General features: G+C 37.4%; 1 protein-coding gene across 1 annotated transcript; it reads right to left on the bottom strand.

The window, feature by feature from the left end:
- Positions 1–6,411: 6,411 nt before the first annotated feature.
- LOC125168452 (40S ribosomal protein S3a-like) lies at positions 6,412–7,361 on the bottom strand. Its single transcript, XM_047863595.1, is given in 2 exon segments — positions 6,412–6,914; positions 6,917–7,361. Coding segments are annotated over 2 exon segments (849 nt in total). The 5' UTR covers positions 7,263–7,361.
- Positions 7,362–22,222: the final 14,861 nt, after the last annotated feature.

The raw sequence follows: 22,222 nt of genomic DNA, 5'->3' as shown, positions 1-22,222 counted from the left end.
TATGTGGGCACAGACACAAGACGGAAAGAAGAAAATTGACAATGGGTTTCCTTTAGGTACATTAAGTTGCTAGACAAGCCAATCAACGCAAAAAACAGCAACGCTAAACTTAAAGAGCGATTTGTAAAGTGTGCTGATAATTTCTTTCAAAACAGGTCATAGTATTTCTTTAGAGGAAATAAAACATAAGTGTCTATCAGTTTGTAGAAATGTCTACCTTTTCTCTATATAATATGTAGATCTATTTTTATAGGAGTTAATTTTTCTCCAAGATCTTATTAAAAATAGAGATCCTTTCCTTTCTTCTTTCAAATACTGAATAGAATCTATGAGATTGGGGCTCAGTCTTCTCTATTTTTTTTTTCAACGTTTATTTATTTTTGGGACAGAGAGAGACAGAGCATGAACTGGAGAGGGCAGAGAGAGAGGGAGACACAGAATCGGAAACAGGCTCCAGGCTCCGAGCCATCAGCCCAGAGCCCGTCGCGGGACTCAAACTCCCGGACCGCGAGATCGTGACCTGGCTGAAGTCAGACGCTTAACCGACTGCGCCACCCAGGCGCCCCGGGTCTTCTCTATTTTTAACAAGCTCTCCAGGTCTTTTTAGTATATTAAAGTTTGAGAAACATTCTTCTAGACTTCATTAACAAAACCATTGAGACTAAATACTTTTCATGGAAAAAGTTTAAAGACAATCAAAGGTAAAAAAGTGGAATACCAGGTCAAATTTAATAGTCACTTAGCTGGAGGACTGGCAGATCACCAATGAGATTTCCAATTTCCAATATCATCAGCAAAGGGACTAATTTTAAAATGAGACTTATTACCATAGGTGGCAGCCTGATAAAAATGTCTGTGAAAGGGTAGACATACTCAAAACTTAAACACTTGTATTAATTCAAGAGTTACTTATTGAATATCAACTACATGTTAGGTGCTATGTTAGGTACTAGGATTGCAGAGAAAAAAGTTGTTCTCCTTAGAAAGCTCTTCATATAATAAAATGATTATTAGACTTCAGTGGAAATACAAATTACCTTGGGTATGTGTTAAGAATGCAGATGGTCAGTATGTGATCATGAAGAATACTGGTCTAATTTGTAAAAAGAAAGTAAATAGACATTTATAATGTAAGTGGTAAGTTTTAACAGATATACAAATGTATTATTTGATCACTGATGCAAGCCAACATTGAGAGGTAAATATCCTTGAATTCCTGAATGAAAACCAGTAGTTTTCTAGATGATGAAAGGTAGGGAAGAGCATGGAACATGGCATTGAACAGTGAGAAAGTGTGGTGTATATCAGGCATTAAAGACGGTTTGTTTCTATCTGGAATTTAAAAGTTGAGAGTGAGGCATAATGGATATGGGAATGGAGAAGTAAACTAGATTATGAAGAATCCTGTATCGTAGAGTTTTCATTTCACCCAGAAAAAAGCGGTGAATCTCTGAGGTATTTGAAGTAGTGAAGTAGAGGATGACTGCATCAGGGCTGGGTTTAAGGGAAAGCATTCTCATAGTAGCTAATGAATGGGTTGAGTGGGGGTCAGCATGAAGCAACAAAGACTGGCAGGAAGGCTAGTTAGAAGACTGGCATGATAATTCAAGCAAGAAATTTGAAATGCCTGCTTTCAGATAGTGCTGCTGGGATGGAGAAGAGAGAAGGGAAGTATTATTAAAGTAATTAAATTCATGGAATATGGAGAAAAGGTGGGGGATGGGAAGAAGAAAGTAATGTGAAGGATGACTCTGGGTTTCTCGTTTGAATCTACTCATTTCATTTCCTTGGTAATGGTATTTCCTCTTTCCAGTTGGGAAGATATTTCTTTTGCCATCTCAGTAATTAGTATTTTGTACTTTAAGCAGCTATATCCTTTCTTCAGTGCTTATTATGGTTCCAAATGCCACTATGACAAACATATCTCACTACAGAAGATGCTGCCAAAGCTATGCTCACATTCCCCAAGCCCCTCCAGAAATCATGTGGAGTCTTTGTGGACAGTTCCTGTGAAAACCAAATGCTTCTTACTTCAAGCTGTGGTGAGGGCTTCTGTGTGAGGGCTTTCTCTGTGCCCTGCAGTGTGTCTGACTTGTGTGCTCAGGGTAAGCCAGAAGTATCCGTGAAGTAATAACCCAGGAGCAACCCTCAACCAGTGAGGAATGGAGATTGGGGTTAACTACTCATCCTAGCTTTCTAGCACTGTGATGGATTATCCCCAGTAGGATTCCCTTCCCTGTCTAACTTTGTCACACCCTCACCATGTTTCTGGAATCACCTCCCAAATAAACTATTTGAATCCAAATCCTTGTCGCACAGTTTGCTTTGGGGAAAACCCAAATTTAGTTACTCAGTTCTAATAACACAATTTTATATATCTGCACCATTTTATATATGTGCTAACTAATGTTTGGAGGGGTTAAATAAATTGCCCACATCACTTAGCTCCTGGATTCAAATCCAAAGCCTTTGGTTTCAATATTATGCAATAGCACCAGTCTCAAATTCTAAGATATGAACCAGGCATCACCAACTGCGGAATGAAAGCCAGAGATAGTCTGTCAAGCTCTTTTACACAACATTGAAACTGACCATTATTTTCAGATTCCAATCTTTATTATTATAAAGCCTGAGCCTGAGCCTTGCCTGCCAGCATGTTTCCTTTCCCTTACTGAATATGGTAGTCATGTAGAATTTAGAAGCTGGGCAAATCACTCTTGAATGAGATGAAATGCAACGGCATAATGGCAGAGAGTGGTATGATAGATCAATTACTCTTTTTTTCTTAAGATTTTATTTTTAAGTAATCTCTACACCCAACCTGGTGCTAAAATTTATAATCCCAAGACATAGAGTCGCATGCTCCACCAACTGAGCCAGCCCAGGTGCCCCTAGATCAACTACTCTTAACACTTTGCTCAAGTTGTCAGATTCTCTGACTACTTTTATGGTTTAATTCCTGGTTAAGAATTTAAATTTTAAATGAGTGATGAAAGGAATTAAATTTTAAATGAGTGATGAGGTCATTAAAAATAATATATCTAGAACTCAGCTACAGCTCATATTTTCCTCTCCTTCCTTATAATGTAAATAACTCACATCGAAGGGAAGTATCAAAGAAGGACATGCAAAATCAGAAGGTCTAATCTCAATTCCTTCACCAATTAGCTATGTGCCATTAAGCAAATCACCCAACGTCTCAAAATCTTGGTTGTCATCTATGAGAAGAAGGCTCTTTCAAGCAATCTGATCTGCAGGCTCCTTTCTAGTATTAGCATTTCTATGGTTCTATCCAATTCCTGAGTTAGAGTTGCTTAGATGAAGGAGCATGAGCTTCGCATATACTAGCCCGCTTTCCCACTCCCTGCACATATTTTGCACTTTCCCAAATTCATGCCTTTCTCCTTTGATTTTTTTCTATCTCTAATGATTTCTCTTCTCATAAAATTTCAACCCAACTTTTAAAATTCTTTGTCTTAATGACTGCAGAAATAATTGTGCCCTCCTCAGAATTCCTGAGCATTTATTATCACACCACTCATTCATATGGCACTTAGCACTTACAGCAAAAGAAAACTCTGCACAAGACATTACAATAGGCACATAATACAGGATTAATTGCTATAGAAGTGGTTTTGACTGTAGTTCTCAACATGTGGTGGACAAATCACATGGGGTTCTATGACTATTTCTTTCTCTCTTACTGATCAGACCCACACTAGTATGTCATAATACTCCAGGTTGAATATAATTAGTATATAAATGAACTCAAATACTTACATAGGCCATAATTCACAAAATGAAGCAGTGCCTTTGCCATAAAGTAATGAGTTCAGAGGACTCTGACAAAAAGGAGAGCTCAGGTCCCACAGAAAGGGGGCAGCAATGCCTTGGTTGTGAAGGGGTGCAGCATCTGTGACACTAAAATGTTTGCTTCTTTAAGAGAAGTCAGAAGTCAAGAGTTTTTGTTCTTTGTTCATGGTTTTTAAATTTTTCAATTTTTAAAGAAATTTTTGAGAGGGAGAGCGCACATGTGAGGGGTGGGGAGGGGTAGACAGGGAGGAGGGAGATAATGCCGAGCAGGCTTCACGTTGTCAGTGCATGGATAGCTAATAAGGTTCCGTCCCACAAATCGTGAGATCATGACCTGAGCCGAAACCAAGAACTGGACTTAACCAACTGAGCCACCCAGGAGCTCCATCTTTGTTCACAGTTTTTAAATGTCAAAAACAAAATCAAACATTTAAGTTTATCTCCTGTAGGTCTTATTTAGCTGGTAAGAGGTCTCTGGTCTCTGCTCATCTATTTCTCAGCCCACTACAGCGTGGCTTTTTCAGTGAAATTACTCTCCCAAAAGGTACCAGTTACCAGCTTTGTGACCCAAACAAGTAACTTAACTTGTCCCTGAACCAGTCTTTTGCCTACATCACAGGATGTATGAGCAGTAAGTGAGAAAATATCTATAAGACATAGCACACAGAAATATGCACAAAGCAGTCCATGCATGTTTGTTCCTGCTATGCTTGAACCACACTGCAATCTGGCTTCCTCCATCAACATGGTACAGCTTTAAACACCTGTGTGCCTCTTTCTCTCTGCCAGTGCACACTCCTCTCCCCTCACTCTCTGAGTTTTAACTCTTTGAAGAAAGTGCCTTCTCAAGCTGTGTGTAGATTTCTTGATGGTAAAACCATCCTAGCTTTCTCCCCACATTTAAGAATATTTTTAAAACATTAAAAATATTTTAAAAATCATTTTAAAATATTAAAAAAATATTTTTATTCTTGGGGCGCCTGGGTGTCTCAGTTGGTTAAGTGACTGACTTCAGCTCAGGTCATGATCTTGCAGTTCATGAGTTCAAACCCCGTGTCAGGCTCTGTGCTGACAGCTCAGAGCCTGGAGCCTGCTTTGGATTCTGTCTCTCTCTGTCTCTCTGCCTCTCCCCCACTTGTACTCTCTTTCTGTCTCAAAAATAAATAAAACATTAAAAAAAATGCATGTATTATTCTGGAAAATTTCAATCACATACAAACATAGAAAGAAGAGTATAATCAACCCCTTAGTACACATCCATCCTCAATGATTTTCAACATATGGCCAATTTTGTTTCATCCACACCCTTACCAAATCCCTGCCCTCCCACCGTTGCACACAGAGTGGATTATTTGAAGCCAACTATAAATATAACATCATCTCACTTGTAAATACTTCAAAGTTTATACAGTTTTGTAAGGAATGTGTAGGAAACAGAATGGTCTTGTGTAAACATTCTTAAGGGTGATGGGGGAAGGGAAGGGCAAGGAGGATGGGACACACAAGTAATATGTATTCCTAAAAGATAGGGATTCTGCTCTTTTCAAGTAGAAAATCTCTGAGCCAATACTAAGTAGCTGAACAAAAAACATCTATGGGCAAAATCTGGTCATAAGGCCATAAATTTGCAACCTTATCTATAAATAACAGCTGTGGAGAAGGACAAATATAAAGGGTTGGATTCATAATAGAGTCAGGTTAAAGGAAGAAATTCTTTCTCCTTTGTTGCATCCACACGACTCCTGAAACTGAATGTTATGGGCACCAGTGACAGTCGCAACAAAGTTTATTACAATGAGAGGCAAGGTCGGGACCAACACTCTTGATAAGAGTGTGGCTCCGAACAGCCGGGGTACAGAGTTTTTAAAGCCGATCACATCGTTTTATCATTATCTGGGAACAGAACAGAGAAACAGTTCCCAGATGAGTTAGAAACAGTTGCCAGATGAGTCAGAAACAGTTATCGAATGAGGTGATTATTTTGGACTTTCTGCCGCTAAGTTGCAACCAGTGGATCTCCTTGACCTTGTCTCTGATGCTCTTTTTTTGAGCTTTTGTTTCCTTCATTGGTAAAGCCTGATTCACAAGAGTATGAAGTATGATTTACAAGGGTAAAAGCAAGGCTGCTATCTTTTGACTTTCAGTGTCAGAACAAAGTTGTTATCTTTCAAGCTAAGCATTAGCCCTACACTACAATTTAACCCTTACACCATTACCAGGTAAATCTGTGAGTTTAGGGAGTTTTCTACCTTGTATTTCTCATAGTTAGAAGAAAATTTCAAAATGCATTTTGCATAAATCTTGATTGACAATGGAATTGCTGACTATTTTATCATATTTGTCTCTAAAGATTTCATTTTATTAGCCATCTATTATACTTCCATCCAGGTTACTTCAGCTTAAAATAGACCACTAGTCTTTCGCAGCTATTTAGTAACTAAGAGCAATGAATTAAATTCATACAACAGTTCAGAAAAGTTCACATCACCATCAGTTCAGAACATCTGATTCACCAAGTATAGATTATTTAAAAAGAATGCCCAGAAATTAAATATCACAAATAAGATTTTTTATTTGTCACCATTAAATGTCTGAATTTTAAACAGATTCTTGGGCTGGTGGCTCATATCCATCAGCTTGTTCAACTTTAGCACCAGTCTCACTCCCAGTAGCTTTTCCAGAACTACTACCTTCATCATGAAGCTCCATGAGCTTTCCCAGTTCAAAGTTAGGTTTTGTCAGCATTTTTACTTTTCTAATGAAGACATCATGGAGTGGATAAATAGACTGACAAATCTTTTCTATGTCATTCCCGATGCTGTCTGGAATCAATTTATTGACCACTTTTTTCAGGTCATTTGTCTGCACCTCTTGGGTCATGATTTCCATCAATTTTTTCCAAATTTGGTGGATTTGCTGGTGGTGAGCATAACAGGTCTTCCAAATCTGAATGTTGCGTTTAGTAGTAAAAGCAACACAAAAGAGATGAAGCAAATAACCATTGGTAGTCTTGACATTAACAGGAGCTTCAATCATGATCTGACATTTTTTGACCATGGAACACATTCTGTCATGGGTAAGATCCATGCCACAGAAATTAGGCAGTTTTTGCCTTGAACATCTTCAGTAATTAGCTTGAACTTTCTAAATGCAACTTCATCATTCTGCAGATCAGCAAGGCTCACTTTGAAAACATGACCCTTAGGGTCATCGGATGCGATTTTGGTTGCTTGAGTTCTTGTGACTAGTGTGTTTCTGATATTTCTTATATTAAACATAGCTGGCACTTTTACATCACACCAACCTTTCTTTGAAAATGGATCAACCACTTTCTTCTTGGCTCCTTTTTTGCTGCCTTTCATAAGGCGCTTGGTTCTTGCTGACAACCAGGGAGCCAAAAGTGCTATGTCTATTTTAAATTCATCCGATCTGGCTTTGGACATCAACATTCCATTAAATGTGCCCTTGTTGAAGTTAACAATTTTTCCAAGTCCAACTTAGTTGACTACTTCTTCTTACTTGGTTTCCAGCACAGCATTTTCTCCTGGTTTTCCTTCTATCACACTGGCAATACCATTTTTCATGCCCAGGATTTGGTCTTGCACTTTATTTTTGTTTACACACACTTTTCCTAGTTGATTTTATCTGGTTAAGCGGCTTTAACTGCCATTTAAATACTGATGGCTCTTAAATATATTCCTAGGCTTCACTTTTCTTTGAAGCTTCACACACCCACACACATGTTTACACATACATACATTCTAGAATAACTTTTATTAATATAAAGGATATGTTGCACAAACGTAAATAATAAAATAGATAATATTCCTTGTTGTAAATTCCATATGGCATTTAAGTTTTTGCAGAATTCTTTCATTGATTTTTGCTAAACTTTTGTATCTGTATTTAACTTATGGTTGCAACTGATGAGTAAGCGAAGATACAATATGAATGTTGGCTAATTCTTTTCATTATGCCAATAAGTGAGATGACAGCTCCAGTATTCCATGGATACTAGAATTCCCTCTGTTCCTGGATTATGCCAAGCTTATTTCTATTTCAGGTCTTTTGCATTTCCTCTTCCTCTTCTCTTCTTCAGTTCTTTACAAGACTGGTTTTTTATTCCAGCTCAAGTGTCACAGAGAGGTTTTCCCTGACCGCCTTAACCAAGAAGCTTTTCTTACTTCAGCCACTCTCTATCCTACTGTTTTCCTTTATATTCTTCATAGGGATTCTGCAATGATCAGTTCTTAAAAAGCAAAGTTTGTATCTATATGTATTTACTTATTTGAATGAATGATTCATGCTTATGGCAAAAAAATTCCAAACAGTGAAAAAAATCTATCCAGGGATTTCCATTCCAGGAAGATTGAGTAGATGCACTTTCCCAATTTATAACTAAAAATTCTGGGCATAATATAAAAAGCAAACATATGAGAAAGCATATCAGCTAAAGACTTCAAGATCCAATGAACAAACAACATGGTGATGAGTTCCCTGGGTATTCTTTTTTCTGAATATATCCCAGAATTGGTGCTAGAGAAGCCAGAAAGCCTGGAAATACCAATGGTCACCTACAGAAAAGGGCCCAGCAAAAACTGCTCCTTTGAGCCAAAGGACCAGGAAAATGGCAGCCGACAAAGGCAGAAAGCTTTTGGGAAATAACCAATTTACTATAGAAGAAGCTATGGCCCCACCCCCATCCCTGCCAGCAAAGACCAAGTGGAGCCTAGACTTTATCCAATTATAGCTTTATCCTCCTAAAGGCTGCTCTCTCAATAGACAAAATTTGTTAAGATACCCAATGATATAGTTGTCCTCACTTCCTTGGACCCCTCAAAATCACCCAACCCAAGCCGAGTCTTTTCTCATACTCCCTTTTTAAGAGAGTACCCTCATGATGTTTGAAGGAAGAAAAAAAATAAACAATTAAACATGGTTCAACTACAGGTATTTTTGGTACTTTTTGGCTGAAGAGGATTAATATTGTAAAGTAGCTGCAATCTCCATTAGTATTATTATTGTTGTTGTTGTCGTTATTTCAAATTCAAATTGATCATATGTTATGTACACTTCTCTGTACTTTTTTTTCTCATTTAATGATGCATTCCAAAAATAGTACATGATAGTATCTATAGGTATGTTTTATTCTTTTTAACAGGTTTATAATAATTCCATGCTATGGATGTAAACTAATGTATTTAAACTGTCATCTGGGGGTGCCTGGGTGGCTCAGTCTGCTGAACATCCGACTTTGGCTCAGGTCATAATCTCGCAGTTCATGAGTTTGAGCCCCGCATCGGGCTCTGTGCTGACAGCTCAGAGCCTGGACCTACTTTGGATTCTGTCTCTCTCCCTCTCTGCCCCTCCCCCCACTCACACTCTGTCTCTCTCTCAAAAATAAATAAACATTAAAAAAATAAATACACTGTCATCTGTTCATGGACAGTTAGTATTTTTCAAATCTTTCTCTCTTCCTTTTTTTTGAAAGACAACTTTTATTACTTTTATGTACAGAAGATTCAATAGCGTACACTTAGCCCAGTTTGGTGGCCAGTTTTAGCCTTTGCCTTTTCCAGCTTGGCAATGCAAGCCACTGACTTTGGACCCAGGACACTGCCTCCCCAATGACAGCAGATCTCATCATATCTGTTGTCATAATTGGTCCTGATCGCTTCCACCAGCTTAGCCAGATCTCCTTTGTGTTCAGAGTTAACCTGTGTGAAGATGACAGTGGTGCAGGTCTTCCTGTGGACCAGATACCCCAGCCTGGCCTTCCCCTTGATAATACAGTTGGGAACCCCATCTTACAATATAGGGCAGGCGGGAAGACAGCCATCTCCATGGGATCCACATCATGTGCAATCACTACCAGTTGAGCCTTCTTGTTTTCCACCAAGCCGGTGACAGAATTAGCCCCTAGAACACACAATCAGCTTGCATCAGGACTACACGAGGGATGCTTGGTTCACAAAAGGAGCTCTACTATGGGCCCAGCTATGACTCAGGGTTAAAAAGCTTGAATTTTACTCTTCACAGTGATTCCATGTGAACGAATCTTTTTCTTTTATAAGCTGTAACGAATAGCTTTGCACATACTTTATGTACAAGTACACCTACAGAGTAATTTTTTGAGAAGTAGAAATGCTTCTCAAGTGTATGTGGATTTAAAATTTTGATACATGTGATCTCCAAAGTTCACCAAAAAGGTTGCCCTAAATTATCTATCAACAATGTTTAGGGAAACCCTGCTCATTCTCCATAGTAAGTTTGTAATTCCAAACTTAGATCTTTGCAAATGTGACAAGTGAAAATTTGTATCTCACTGCAGTGTAAACACTGACCTTATTTTTAAAGAAGCTGAACAAGTCATATGTTTATAAGCTATTTGTAGATTTTTTTACATGAGCTGTCTTCTCATATACAGATGATGCTTGAACAACACAGGAGTTAGAGGCACCACCATCCCTCCCACTCCCATGCAGGCAAAAATCGGTGTTTAACTATTGGCTCCCCCAAAACTTAACTACTAATCACCTTCTGTTGTCCAGAAACCTTATCAATATAAACTATCTATTAACACATATTTTATATGTTATATGTATTATATACTGTATTCTTATAATAAAGTAAGCTAGAGAAAAGAAAATGTTATTAAAAAAACATAAGGAACAGAAAATACATTTAAGGTATGTACTGTATTTATTTATTTATTTTATTTTATTTTTTTTATTTTTTTTTTTATTTTTTTTAAATTTTTTTTTTTCAACGTTTATTTATTTTTGGGACAGAGAGAGACAGAGCATGAACGGGGGAGGGGCAGAGAGAGAGGGAGACACAGAATCGGAAACAGGCTCCAGGCTCTGAGCCATCAGCCCAGAGCCCGACGCGGGGCTCGAACTCCCGGACCGCGAGATCGTGACCTGGCTGAAGTCGGACGCTCAACCGACTGCGCCACCCAGGCGCCCCCATGTACTGTATTTATTTTTAAAAAATCCACATAAAAGTGGACCCCAGAGTTCAAACCTGTGTTATTCAAGGGTCAACAGTATTCTAGGTTCTGTTATAATATAGAAACATAGTATATATTACATAATTCATAACATATAGTACATTAACATTAAAACATATAACATGTTATACAACATGAAATCTTTGATTTTCTTATTGTACATAGTATTTTATAGTCTGTGGAATTTCCACCTGCAGAGTTTATGTATTTCCTTAGCCTATTTTATGAAAACTATTATTGTGATTTTTAGCTTCTTTTATCTACATTCACAAATTTACCTTTAATATTCAGATATTGACTGGTTTAAGCCTTAAAGATAACTTTTTCAGTGTTTCCTTTCTCTTCTAGTTAGCAGTTCCCACATTTTGTTCTTCAGTCAAAATACTTTTTTCTTTTTGTTTAATAGCCTAATTCATTCTCCCTCCCTCCCTGTTTTCCTTCTCCCCCTCCTCTCTTTCTCTTCATATCTAAGCTGTTGCCACAGTAATCACTTATATAATTAGATGCCCCGATTCTGGGAGGAAGAAGAATTTTTCAGGAACATTATGATTTATTAAAGGAACCATTATTTCCTTCTTGCTCTTGATGTTGTCTGCTTATAGTATGTAGGTGGTAGCTAAAAATAAACCTATTATTTTTCACCTCTACATTGTATTCAGGAGCATGTTTAGTGCCTCATCACTAATAGGAATTCATCAAAAAAAAAACCACCCCAAATCCTTTGTTTTTGACTGTTGTGATAAGGACACTATTTGTATTCAAAGACATCCTATGAATCTATAAACATGAGTATCTAAATACAACTTGTTTGATTTTAAAAAATGTAAGGCCAGACAAAGAGGTTATGAAAATTCATCTTTAACCAAAGCTTGCAAAAGCTGGTTACCAGACCATGGCCACCTACTAAATATTTTGATTTGAAGAATAGACCTGAGATTAATAAATCATCTTCAGTTTTATGCAGTGCTTCATAGGAAAGCTATCAATCCATAAAAGTAACTCAAAAGGCTAGAGAGCTTACTTTTAGGTGGAAAGCAGCCTCTTAATAAGCACTTATAGACTCTACTTCATTTTCATTATATTTCCAGCATATTTTTGTTTTGAATATTTTGCTCTTTCCTGTTAGCAGTATTGCAGTCTACCTGTGTTCACTTCTGGAAGCAGGAAGTGTGGATAATCCTAGCCCTAAATGCGACTATAAGCACTATAAAGAATAAAAGGAGTGTAAGGTCCGTAGCTCTGAGCACAGGAGGTATTGCTCAGAGGCCAATGCTTTGGAACCCACTCTGGCCCTTCTACACTGCATTCCACATGAGGTGAAGAGTTCCAGGCACCTTAGGAAACATATCCACCTGAAGGATAGCAAAATACGCTACCACAAAATATGCCTTTTTGACATAAAAAGTATTTTGAAGTGAACACAACTAAGAAGAAACTAAGAAGAACTAAGGGTTCTCTCTACCCTACCCCTTTTCTGCCTAAAGGCAGGATACAAATTCTCCATTTACCAGAAAAAGCCTCTTATTAGCTCAGAGATGGCATTAAAGGAATCTGCAAACCTTATTCCCTTAGTTTCCTTCCATATATTCACCTGCCCACAGTTTGCTCCCATTGGAAGCCTAAATTTGCTTTCCACTCTCCTGTCACAAATTTACTGTTCTTTGTTGAAGATGCCATATAAGCTGGAATTTTTTTTTTCATGTTTAACAATCTTTAATTCAAATATGAAAGTTCAATACAAGCCATTTGTAGGGCTTGGGACTTGTTCTTTTAAAAACAAGAATGGAGGAATGCAACAAAATGATCCTTCCACTTTTTTCTGCAGAAACTGTCGAGGAAAGGATAGATCATAGGGCTATAAAGATCCATTTAGTCATACCCACTTTCTCCCCCTACCAAGTCTTTCACCCGTTCCATAATAAGCTGGAATTCTAAGTCACCTCTCTGAGTTACTCGTTTTTTCCTAGGTATCATCCACATATAGAAGAGGTAAACATGTTAATAAAGTTCTGTTTGATTTTCTTTTGTTAATCTGTCTTTTATTACAGTGATCTCAGACAAGAACTCAGAAGGGTAGAGGAAAAATTATTTTTCTTCCCTTATAGACCCAAAGCTCATATACTCCTTCTAGACCAAGCTCCAGATACTTGGGACCTCAGAATTCCCCACCCAAATGTCTCTAAGCCTCCCTTTAGGGCTTTTGCATAGCAAGGACAATGCCATTGGAGTACACAGCCCAAGCCTAAAAGTGGCCAGATGGCTGCTATTTGCCAAAAATAGGAGTGGAGCTTGGATTTTCAAGCTGGCGTATCCACCCATGTACACTGGAGGCCCCTCCTGGTATGGGACAGAGTTGGAAGAAGAAAGAAAAGTTTGACTTGGTCTGGCTCTTCCAACATTCCCAGGATTCAATGTGGAACACCAAGAATTCAGAATTCTAATTTCAAACCCAAACTTCAGTCATTATGAAGCTATATTTGTCAAAGTAGGAGGACAGAACATATTTTATTTAACAGCTTATTAGCTTGATTTATAACTTTAAAATATTTATACATAAGGTATATGACACCTCATTTGCACTAGCCCCTACAGATGTTAAGGAAGTGCCTAGGTTCCTTATCCTTCACTGAGTTTTTATTCTGACTCTAGATGATTCTATTTTTCAAGCTCTTTGTGGAGGGTAATTTCCAGCAACTCTTTTTTTTTTTAACGTTCATTTATTTTTGAGACAGAGAGAGACAGAGCATGAGCGGGGGTGGGGAGTGCAGAGAGAGAAGGAGACAGAATCCAAAGCAGGCTCCAGGCTCTGAGCTGTCAGCACAGAGCCCAATGCGGGGTTCGAACTCACAAACTGAGAGATCACAACCTGAGCCAAAGTCGGACACTTAACCAACTGAGCCACCCAGGAACCCCTTAATTTTTTTTTAATGTTTATTTATTTTTGAGACAGACAGACACACACACACACACACACACACACACACACACACACACACACAACGTGAGTGGGGGAGGGGCAGAGAGAGAGGAAGACACAGAATATGAAGCAGGCTCCTGGCTCCAAGCTGTCACCACAGAGTTTGATACGGGGCTCGAAACCACAAACCGTGACATCATGACCTGAGCCCAAGTCCGATGCTGAACGGACTGAGCCACCCAGGCACCCCTCTACTCCTTTTTAAAGGGGAACTAACATTTATTGATTGTCATATGTGAATACTTTATATACATCAGCTAATTTAATCTTCATAACAACTCTGTGAGTAGAATCCCTATCATAGGGATGAGGAAACTCAAAAGGTAAAGTTGCCAAGATTTCAAATCTAATGAAACAGCTGACTGGCTTCATCAAGTCCTCTACTCTACCTCGTCATCCTTTCCTCCCAGCTCTTGACTTTTATTGGATGTCCTTACTTCGTATTTTCCTAAGGAGGTGGAGAGAAAGTCCGTGAAAGAACCTAAATTATCTTCTATTTCACAATCATTTAGTTCCTTCACCCTACTTTTCTTTATCTTTCTTCTCTTTAAATAATTCTCCACCTTTGACACCAAGATATCAAGTCTTATCAACTTTCTCTTCTCTTCCCTCAGTCCCATCTTCAACCTGTACCTTTCCACTGGCTTCTCCTCTAATAAAGCATTTCCTATTCTAAAAGAATTTTAAAAACAACCTTCTTTCACTTGTGAATATCTTTATTAATTCCTTAATTTTCTACTTCTCTTCACAAATTTCTTCAAAGTGAAGTTAATTCTTACTGCTTCATCATTCCTTAACCTTTTACAATCTTAACGATTATTCTTAACTCTACAAAAATTGCAACCAAATGCCTTGTGAGAACCTAATATTTTTGATGGATAAGTTACCTAGTAAAATGCATAAAGTGCATTAATTTTAAGTATGCAATTAGATGATTTTTACATGTGCATACACCCTTCAAACCACCATGCAGATCAAGATTTGGAACATTTCCAACACCCTCTAAAGTTCTATTTTGTTCTTTTTCAATAAATATCACCACTATTACCCCATTTCTGCCTGCCCAGAGGTACCCACTGTTCTGAATCATATAAATATTGATTAGTTCTGCCAGTTGTTGAACTTTATATAAATGGAATCATGTGCAGCATACTCATTTGCATGTATTCTTTTGTATCTGACTCATTTCACTAAAAACAATATCCACGAGTATCAATCTTATTGTTGATGTTACCGTTATTTTTGTGTTTTTTTTTCTTTATCACTGGTAGTATTCCTTTATATGAGTATACCTCAATTTGTTTCTCCTTTTACATGTTAATGAAAATTTGGGATGCTTTCAGTATGGAGTCATCATGAATAAACCTGCAGTGAACATTCTCGTGTAAGTTTTTCTGGGGGAATATACCACTACTTTTGGATTCATACCTACAAATGAAATTGCTGTGTCATAAGGTAAGTGAATTTTTTTTTTTTAATTTTTTTTCAACGTTTTATTTTATTTTTGGGACAGAGAGACAGAGCATGAACGGGGGAGGGGCAGAGAGAGAGGGAGACACAGAATCGGAAACAGGCTCCAGGCTCTGAGCCATCAGCCCAGAGCCTGACGCGGGGCTCGAACTCACGGACCGCGAGATCGTGACCTGGCTGAAGTCGGACGCATAACCGACTGCGCCACCCAGGCGCCCCAAGGTAAGTGAATTTTTAACATTTGTAGAGATAGACACAAACTGATGTATCGTTTTACATTCCTATCAGCAATCTTTTAAGAGTTGGTCCACATCTTTTGCCACTATATGATATTGTTAATCTTCTAAAAATTTTTTATTTATTTTAATATTAGCCATTTTGGTGTGTTTGCAATAACATTCATTGTGGTTTTAACTGATAATTAAAATCTTTTATACAATGTTCTTATTGGGCTTTAAGACTTTTTATAATTGATTTGTAACGTTTTATCAGATATATGTGTTATAAATGTTTTCTTACACACTTTCACTTCTTTTCATTGTATTTTTTTTAATGTTTATTTTTGAAATAGAAAGAGAAAGAGACAAAGTGCGAGCGGGGAAGGACTGAGAGAGAGGGAGACACAGAATCTGAAGCAGGCTCCAGGCTCTGAGCTGTCAGCACAGAGCCCAACATGGGGCTTGAACCTATGGACTGTGATATCATGACCTGACCTGACATTGGATACTTAACTGAATGAGCCATCCAGACACTCCATCTTTTTACTTTTCTAGTGGTGTCTTTGATGAGCAGAAATTTTTAATTTTGAGGATGTCAACTTATCAGTTTTTATTTTTATGGTTAATGCTTTTTAAGTCCTGTTTAAGAAATCTTATCTGTCTCAAAGTCATGGGGATTTTATCCTATGTTTGCTTTTAGAAATTTTATAAGATTTTCTTTCACATATAATTCTATGATCCATCTCAAGTTAATTTTTGTGTTGGTGAGAGAAAAGAATAATGTTCATTTATTTTTATGTGATATCTATTTATTGCAAGGTCTTTTCCCCATGGACTTGGTGTCTTTATAATTAATCAAATGACTGTTTGTATGAATAGGTCTACTCTATTGATACAGTTTTCTATCTTTTCTCCAATGTCATACTCTCTTAATTATTATGTTTTACTAAGTATGAAAACCAGAAGCCTTTCTCAAATCTTAATTCTGCTCATTTTCTGTGCACTACTTAAATTTGCCTACCATTCACATTTTTCACAGGGAACAATAGAGGCATTGGAGTCAGGCAGATTTGTCTTTAAATAGATCCATCACGACATGATGGTGATGTGGGATCGTATAGAAGAAAAACCATCCAAAACTTGGACATGATGCCAAAGGATGGCTGTACGTCATTCTGGAATATTGTTTAATTTAATTTAAGTTATACTCAATGAGAATTTCTCTTGGAGGTTTGTTTACCTTTGTTAGTTGCTACTGATTAGGGCTTAGACTGTGTAAAACATTAACTTGTACATTTTTGCCCTAGAGAGATGCATATCATGTTTGTTTGGTAGAGAGTGCAACTCCAAAGGCTACAGTTTATTTTGACTTGTATGACACTGTAATTTAGCCAACCTATCTCAGCATGCCTTCAGGAACTACCTAGATATACTCAGTTTTTCTACTTTTTTCTGTGAACTAGCTTTATCATCTGGCTGGGTTCCTCATTAAAAAAGTTAAATAGATCTTAGAAACATATTCATTCTATATTTTTATAATAGTCCTGTGTTGAAATTTTGAAAATTATACTTCGACAATAGTGAGGAGTTAAATATTATTCCAAGGAGTTATATAAACTGGGTGACTGGTAATGGCATTATCCAGGATGCAGAGCATATAAGAAGTATTTTAGAAGAAGATAATTATTTTTGTTTTGGTATATTCTTTTCCATATAATGGAAATGCATGACATAAATGGAAGTCTATGTTCATACTACGAATAGAGGGTTATCAGAAAAAATGTGAGAAATTTTGGAGTCATCAGTATGTGATTGTTGAAATTTAGTAGGTGAGAGTGCTTAAGAATAGCATGGAAGTATTAAGAACATCATTTTGAAAACAAACAAACAAACAAACAGGGAATGAATTAAAAAAAAAAGCCATCAAAGAAAACTAGGAAGGAGTAGTAAAAAGCGGTCATGATGGCAATTTTAAGGAGTGGTCAACATGCAGATGCAACTGAGGGGACAACAGGATGAGAACTGAAAAGAAGCAATTGAACTAGCAATTAAGAAGTCTTTGGTGACCTAGTAAAAGCACTTCCAGTAGAGAGGTGAATGTAAGTCAGATTTGCTGTGGGTTGAGAGAAAATGAGATATGAGGAAATAGATGCTGTGAATATAGATTGTTTCAGGAAGTTTGGCTTCAAAACCTAAATCAGATCATAATAATTCACTGCTTAAAACCTGCTGATGGATTTCCATTACACTTGAAATAAAATTTATCCTTCCACACGAACTACCAGACTCTACATAATTAGGACTCTGTTTATCAATCTGACTTCTTATACCATTCTGCTATTCTCATTATACATCAAACTTATTGAAATCTTTCCTGTCCTTGATTATGCCAACCTTGTTCCTAACCTGTGGCCTTTGCACCTTTGTCATTTCTTCTTTTTGGTATATTCTCCCTTCAGAGCTTTGCCAGGCTTATACAACAGTATTGAAGGTATATTGGTCAGATCTCCCTCTGTGTGAGTAGGTCATCAAAGGTCTTCCTTACCAGGTCACTTCTTTACTAGGTCACCAAAGACTTGTTAATTGCTAAGTTCAATTGCTTCTTTTCAGTTCTTATCCTGTTGTTCCCTCAGTTGCACCTGCATGTTGACCACTCCTTAAAATTGCCATCATGACGGCTTTTTACAACCTTTCAGCTGCCATGTTTTCAGACCACTCATACTGCGGCCACATTTCCCCTAGCCTGTGTCTAGCTGGTGACTGAGTACAGAATGGATACTAGAGCTCCACTATTCCTGCCTAACCCAAGACTCCTCTATAGGGCCATTTTTGCTTTGGGGCTCCTCAGTGGCCTGAAATTATCTCACAACTGCATTGTACTGTGAAGCTCTTCCTACCCAGTTCTCCTTCCTTCCCCTTTCTGTTCCCAGGTGTGAGGACAGTATTGTAGTTTGAAGACTCTCCTGCCTTCTGCTTACCACACCTTTATCCTTCACTGATGTTTCCTAGTCTCTTTCATGACTGATCCTATGTTGTCATCTGGAATTCAAAGAACCTAAACTGACACAGCTGTCAGTCATTTAATATCACAGTTCAAAAGTCACTTTATCATGGACCTTCTCAGTTCTGTAGTACTCAACTTGTGGTTAGCTCCTCATTGCCCTCTCTTATTTTCTTCATAGAATTTAACATTGTACCTTTTTTTTTTTTTAAATTTAATGTTTATTGTTAAGAGAGGCACGGAGAGAGCAGGAGAGGGGTAGAGAGGGAGACACAGAATCTGAAGCAGGCTCCAGGCTCTGAGTTGTCAGCACAGAGCCCGAAGCGGGGCTCGAACCTATGGACTGCGAGATCATGACCTGAGCTAAAGTTGGACGCTTAATGGACTGAACCACCCAGGTGCCCGAGTACCTTTGAAGTTTTTAAACTGATTTTTATATGCTAAAGTAAATTACCGACATTTTGAACATTTTACCTCAAACACTTTACTTTGTTCTCTAAAAAGGAGAACATTTTCATAAATGGACAAGATGTTATTAAAATGCCTGATGAAATTACTAGTAATTTCTTTAGAACATGTAATCTCCTGTCCATATTCAAATTTCCACAATTGTCTCCATAATGCCTTTTACAGCTGCTTTGTCCAATGTCTTAATCCAGCACAAGGCATTCTATTTGGAGGTAATGTCCTTTAAGTCTCTTTTAATCTAGGTCAATCCCTTTTTTCATGCACTGACTTGTTGAGGAGAGTGGCCATTTGTCCTACAGAATGTGTTACTCTCCAGATTTGTCTGATGCCATGGTACATTTTTTTTTTTTAAGTGGTTTCTCCATCTCCTAATTTCCTATACATGAGAAATTATGTATTAAGATTTACTTAAATTCAAGTTAAACATTTTTGGCTAAAAGATTTAAGAGGTTAGGTGGAGTACTTCAGATTGAATTACATAAGCAGACATATAAAATCTGGTATACTCCAAATCAAGTTGGACTCTTAACGAGCTGAGCCACCCATGTGCCCCTGAAAGTTAACCTTTTTATTTTTGATGTTCTGATGTTTTTATGTTTGAGGCTCAGTCAGTTAACCATCTGACTCTTGGGTTTCCGCTCAGGTCATGATCTCCCAGTTTATGAGTTCACGCCCCATGTTGGGCTCTGCGCTGACAGTACTGGAGCCTGCTTGGGATTTTCTTTCCCTTCTCTCTCTGCCCCTCCACTGCTTGCTCTCTCTCAAAATAAGGTTAAAAATATTTTTAAAAAATGAAGTGTCTTACTGATAAGTTGATTCTTTTACCATTTTAGTTTGCTCAGTATGAGGCATGTCCTACCAATCTGAAAACTTGTACTAATTTTTTGGTTCTTAGAATATTTCTTCAGTTACGTTTTTGATATTTTTCTGCCTCTTCTCCATTTGTTGCTGTTTCTGGAATTCTTATTAGTCATATGATGGATCTATTGTGTTAATTCTTCATGTTTTTCCAATTTTTCCATGTTTTTGTCTAAAAGCTTTAAGTTCTGGAATATTTCCTCAGTGAAATCATCTCATCATTCTATTACATTTTTGACTTCATCGATCATATGTTTAACAGGCTTTTATTATTATCAGAATGTTACTGTTTCAGAGTATGCTGTTCTCTAAAACAGTTTTTTCTTGACTACCTCTTAGGAAGCTTAATATTATGAACTTTGATTCCTAAGCTGACTCTGAGTCTTCCTAGATAGTTGTTTTTCTTAGTTTTATCATTCATGCTGCTGATTTTCTTCTTATTTCTGACGGTTTTTGATTCTTCATTCTTAAGATTGGGGTTCGAGGTAGACATGAAGAAAATATTGGGGAGGGGAATCTGGAAGAATTCAAGTGCAGTACTTTTCCTAAAGAGCTTTTAAATTCTGTATTCAGCCCTCTTCTCATTTCCACCCTCTACTGTGCCAGACAACTCTAAGCCTAGCGTCTTTTCTGGACTGTCAGGCAGATCAACTCTCTGTGAAGCTTTAGTCACCTGCAAATTCTGAGGAGTTGCCACTTTGATGGTCTACCTCATTTGTCAACAGGCTTCCATATTGCTTGATCTTTCAGATATGTTTTGAAATACCTATTATGCTAATGGTAGCTCTCCAGATCACTTCAGTATTAGAAATTATTTCTCAGGGTGCCTGTGTGGCTTAGTAGGTTCATGTCTGACTCTTGGTTTTGGCTCAGGTCATGATCTCCCAGTTCATGAGTTCAAGCCATACATCAGGCTCTGTGCTCACAGCACAGAGCTTGCTTGGGATTCTCTCACTCACCCACTGCCCTTCCCGCTCTTGCTAACTCTGCCTGCCTCAAACAAATAAAATAAAACTTAAAAAAAATTATTTCTCAGCTATTGTTTTATTAAAGTTTCAGGAGGAAGACTAAACAAATACTAAGGTTTCTATCTTCTTAAACCACAAGTTCTATCTACTTTTGGTTCTGGCTCTGGATTTATTATTTTGATTACCATAGCAGCAAATACATTTTAATATCCTGTAGAGTGATTTTTCTATTACTATTCTTTTTCACCATTTTGTAACATTTAAAAAAAAAATTTTTTTTTCCCAATGTTTTTATTTATTTCTAGGACAGAGACAGAGCATGAACGGGGGAGGGGCAGAGAGAGAGGGAGACACAGAATCGGAAACAGGCTCCAGGCTCCGAGCCATCAGCCCAGAGCCTGACGCGGGGCTCGAACTCACGGACCGCGAGATCGTGACCTGGCTGAAGTCGGACGCCCAACTGACTGCGCCACCCAGGCGCCCCAACCATTTTGTAACATTTTTATGCAATTTTTGAGATGATCCTTACAAGAACTTTTATTACATTTAAGAAAAAAATTGAGAATTTTCATTTTGATTATATTAAATTTACAGATAAATCTAGAGTGTAATCAACATTTTTACAGTAATGACTCATCCCATCTAGGAGAAAAGCTTCTGTATAAATTTATTCAAATCTCATATTTTTTAGTAAAATTTTGTGATTTTCTTCCTTCTGATCCTACAGATTTCAAGTTTATTGGTAGGAATTTCATAAGGCTATTATTAACTTGCAATTGTTTGTTGATTTTGTAAGTTTTTCTGAAAATCATCTACTTTATTGAATTCTTTTCTCAATTCTAATAGTTTGATACTCTTGGATTTTTCCAGGTAAACATATTATCCACACTTAACGATAATTTTATATATCACTTCTTTTTCTTGTTTATTATATCATTGATTAGAATTTCAAAGACAGTGTTGCTAACTATTTTAATGGTGTCTGTGGCAGAGTTGCTAATCCCCTAGCTTAGTTTAGTAATAGATGATCTGACCCCTAGTTTTATCAGGGTGCATGGTTTTTCACCTAGAGGTTTTTTTTCTCTTATAGCAAGGAATGGAATTGTCACTAATTCTCACTACTATGCAGAAGTGATGATTAACTTTCCTGTCATTCTGTTAGTAGGATATCCTGTAGCAAACATTTTAGTGTAACATTTAAAAATCTATTTTCCCAAATTATTTGCCCACAAAACTCATTCTTCATGAAATGACCATAAACATCCCACAAAATTCTAGTGTTTCAGGTACCATGTTTAAGAAACACTAGCCTTTGTCAAGTATGTTGCTCAAGTTAAAAATGTACCTTCTAGAGCTGATTAATATGTATTTTATTAGAAATGGATTCTGAATAGTTTCCCGTGCTTTTTTGGAGGCAATCTCCTTAATGTAGCATTA

Source organism: Prionailurus viverrinus, chromosome A1, assembly GCF_022837055.1.
Source record: "Prionailurus viverrinus isolate Anna chromosome A1, UM_Priviv_1.0, whole genome shotgun sequence".
Lineage (NCBI taxonomy): Eukaryota > Metazoa > Chordata > Mammalia > Carnivora > Felidae > Prionailurus > Prionailurus viverrinus.
The sequence above is the reverse complement of the archived record's forward strand: the minus strand, read 5'-3'. Positions and strand labels throughout refer to the sequence as shown.